General features: G+C 35.1%; 1 protein-coding gene across 1 annotated transcript; it reads right to left on the bottom strand.

Moving 5' to 3' along the window:
- Positions 1-710: 710 nt before the first annotated feature.
- LOC141134169 (olfactory receptor 5P81-like) lies at positions 711-1,658 on the bottom strand. Its single transcript, XM_073623753.1, has one exon. The coding sequence runs from the start codon at positions 1,656-1,658 to the stop codon at positions 711-713; it is 948 nt and encodes a 315-aa protein (XP_073479854.1).
- Between the last annotated feature and the right edge of the window lie 221 nt (positions 1,659-1,879).

Raw genomic sequence — 1,879 nt, 5'->3', positions numbered from 1 at the left:
TTCTGAAAAATAGTTTTTTGTATATATTTTTCTAATTTTACTTCACCAACTTAGACTATTGTGTTCTGATCCATCACATATAATTCAGATTAAAAAAACATTGAACTAAAGGCTGTAAATGTAACAAAATAGGTAAAAAGCCAAGGGGGTGAATACTTTTGCAAGGCACTGTACATATAATTGTTGTTTTTTTTAAATTGCTAATATATTACAACCAAAACAAATGCATTGTATTCAGAAGCACAAAATTAAAGGCTGATTGTTCAAATTTTCACATTTGCAATTTTTCACCTTAAAATAACAGATTCTAAATATTTGCTTGTGTCTTAATTCACTATAAAAATATAAAAAATAAAACATGAAGAACATTTATTGTTTGTATTTATTTATTTATTACAGGTACTTATATAGCGCCGACAATTTACACAGCACTTTACATATATATATTGTACATTCACATCAGCCCTGCCCTCAAGGAGCTTACAATCTATGTTCCCTAACTCACATTCATACATACTCAAACTAAGGCCAATTTAGACGGGTGTCAATTAACCTACCAGCATGTCTTTGGAGTGTGGGAGGAAACCAGAGTGCCCAGGGGAAACCCATGCAGTCATGGGAGAACATGCAAACTCTAGGAAGGATGTACCATGGTTGGGATTTGAACCGACGACCCTAGTGCTGCTAAAATGGAAACAAAAAGTTTATTCTCAAAATTTAAAGCTGTCTGTTTTAAGTTTGATGACTGATTTAAGCAAGGCTTTCTTGATCTCCTGGTTCCTGAGGCTGTAGATAATGGGATTCATCAGTGGTGTCACCACAATATACAGCAAAGACCTATATTTGTTCATGCTCGCTGTGCTGTCATCTCCTGGTACCATGTATACGGTGATCAAAGTTCCATAATAGACACCGACAATAGCCAGGTGGGAGCTACATGTGGAGAAGGCTTTTCTTCGACCATAAACAGAAGATATCTTCAGGATGATGAAGAAAATGTACATGTAGGTTATGATTATGAAAGTGAAAGGGCAAAATATCATGAATATGGAAATTACAAAGTCTTGTAGCATCAAACTGGATGTGTCTGAGGTGGACAGCTCCACTACTGGTCCAAAATCACAGAAAAAGTTATCAATATAATTAATTCCACAGAACTTAAATTGAACCACCACCATTATTTCACTTGATATTAACATGGTAACTAAAAACCAGGAGCCAAGAACCAACTGGAGGCAAACATGAGGATTCATAAGTGAAGCATAATGCAATGGTTTGCAAACAGCCAAGTATCGATCATAGGACATAACAGCAATCAGAAAACATTGCACAAATCCAAAAATGCCAAAGACATACAACTGAGTAATGCATCCAACAAATGATAGTCTTCCTTCCTCAATGAATATAATGTCCAGCATCATGGGGACAACACTGGTGGTCAGTAGGACATCTGCTGTGGCCAAGTGCTTGAGGAAGAAGAACATTGGGATTTTAAGATGATCAACAGTTGTTACCAAAATGATAATCATCAGGTTTCCACCGAGTATGATAAGGTAGGTTACAAGAAACACAATAAATAATAGAGTTTTATATTTGGCCAGGCCACGGAACCCAAGTAAACGAATCTGTGTGACTTGAGTCTGATTAACCTCACACATTTTTTGTACATAGAAAAATAACTACAGCTACCAAAGATATATGTGTTTTTCTCCTGTAAGATATAAATGGAGTATGAAATTGTAATGTGTAAGGAATTCATGATGAAGAATAGTATATGTATATTTATTGTTTTCAGATATGTTAAAACAGGAATTAAAGGCTAGGTTGACTTTTAGAAACATGTTACATGTTACACTCATTAAAAGGGTGTAACATTCCT

The sequence above is a fragment of the Aquarana catesbeiana genome, linkage group LG03 (assembly GCF_042186555.1).
Source record: "Aquarana catesbeiana isolate 2022-GZ linkage group LG03, ASM4218655v1, whole genome shotgun sequence".
In the NCBI taxonomy this organism is placed as follows: domain Eukaryota; kingdom Metazoa; phylum Chordata; class Amphibia; order Anura; family Ranidae; genus Aquarana; species Aquarana catesbeiana.
This window is presented reverse-complemented; position numbering and strand designations above follow the sequence as displayed.

Coding starts and splice junctions, on each gene's coding strand:
- LOC141134169 (XM_073623753.1), bottom strand. CDS start 1,658: ATGTGTGAGGTTAATCAGACTCAAGTCACACAGATTCGTTTACTTGGG.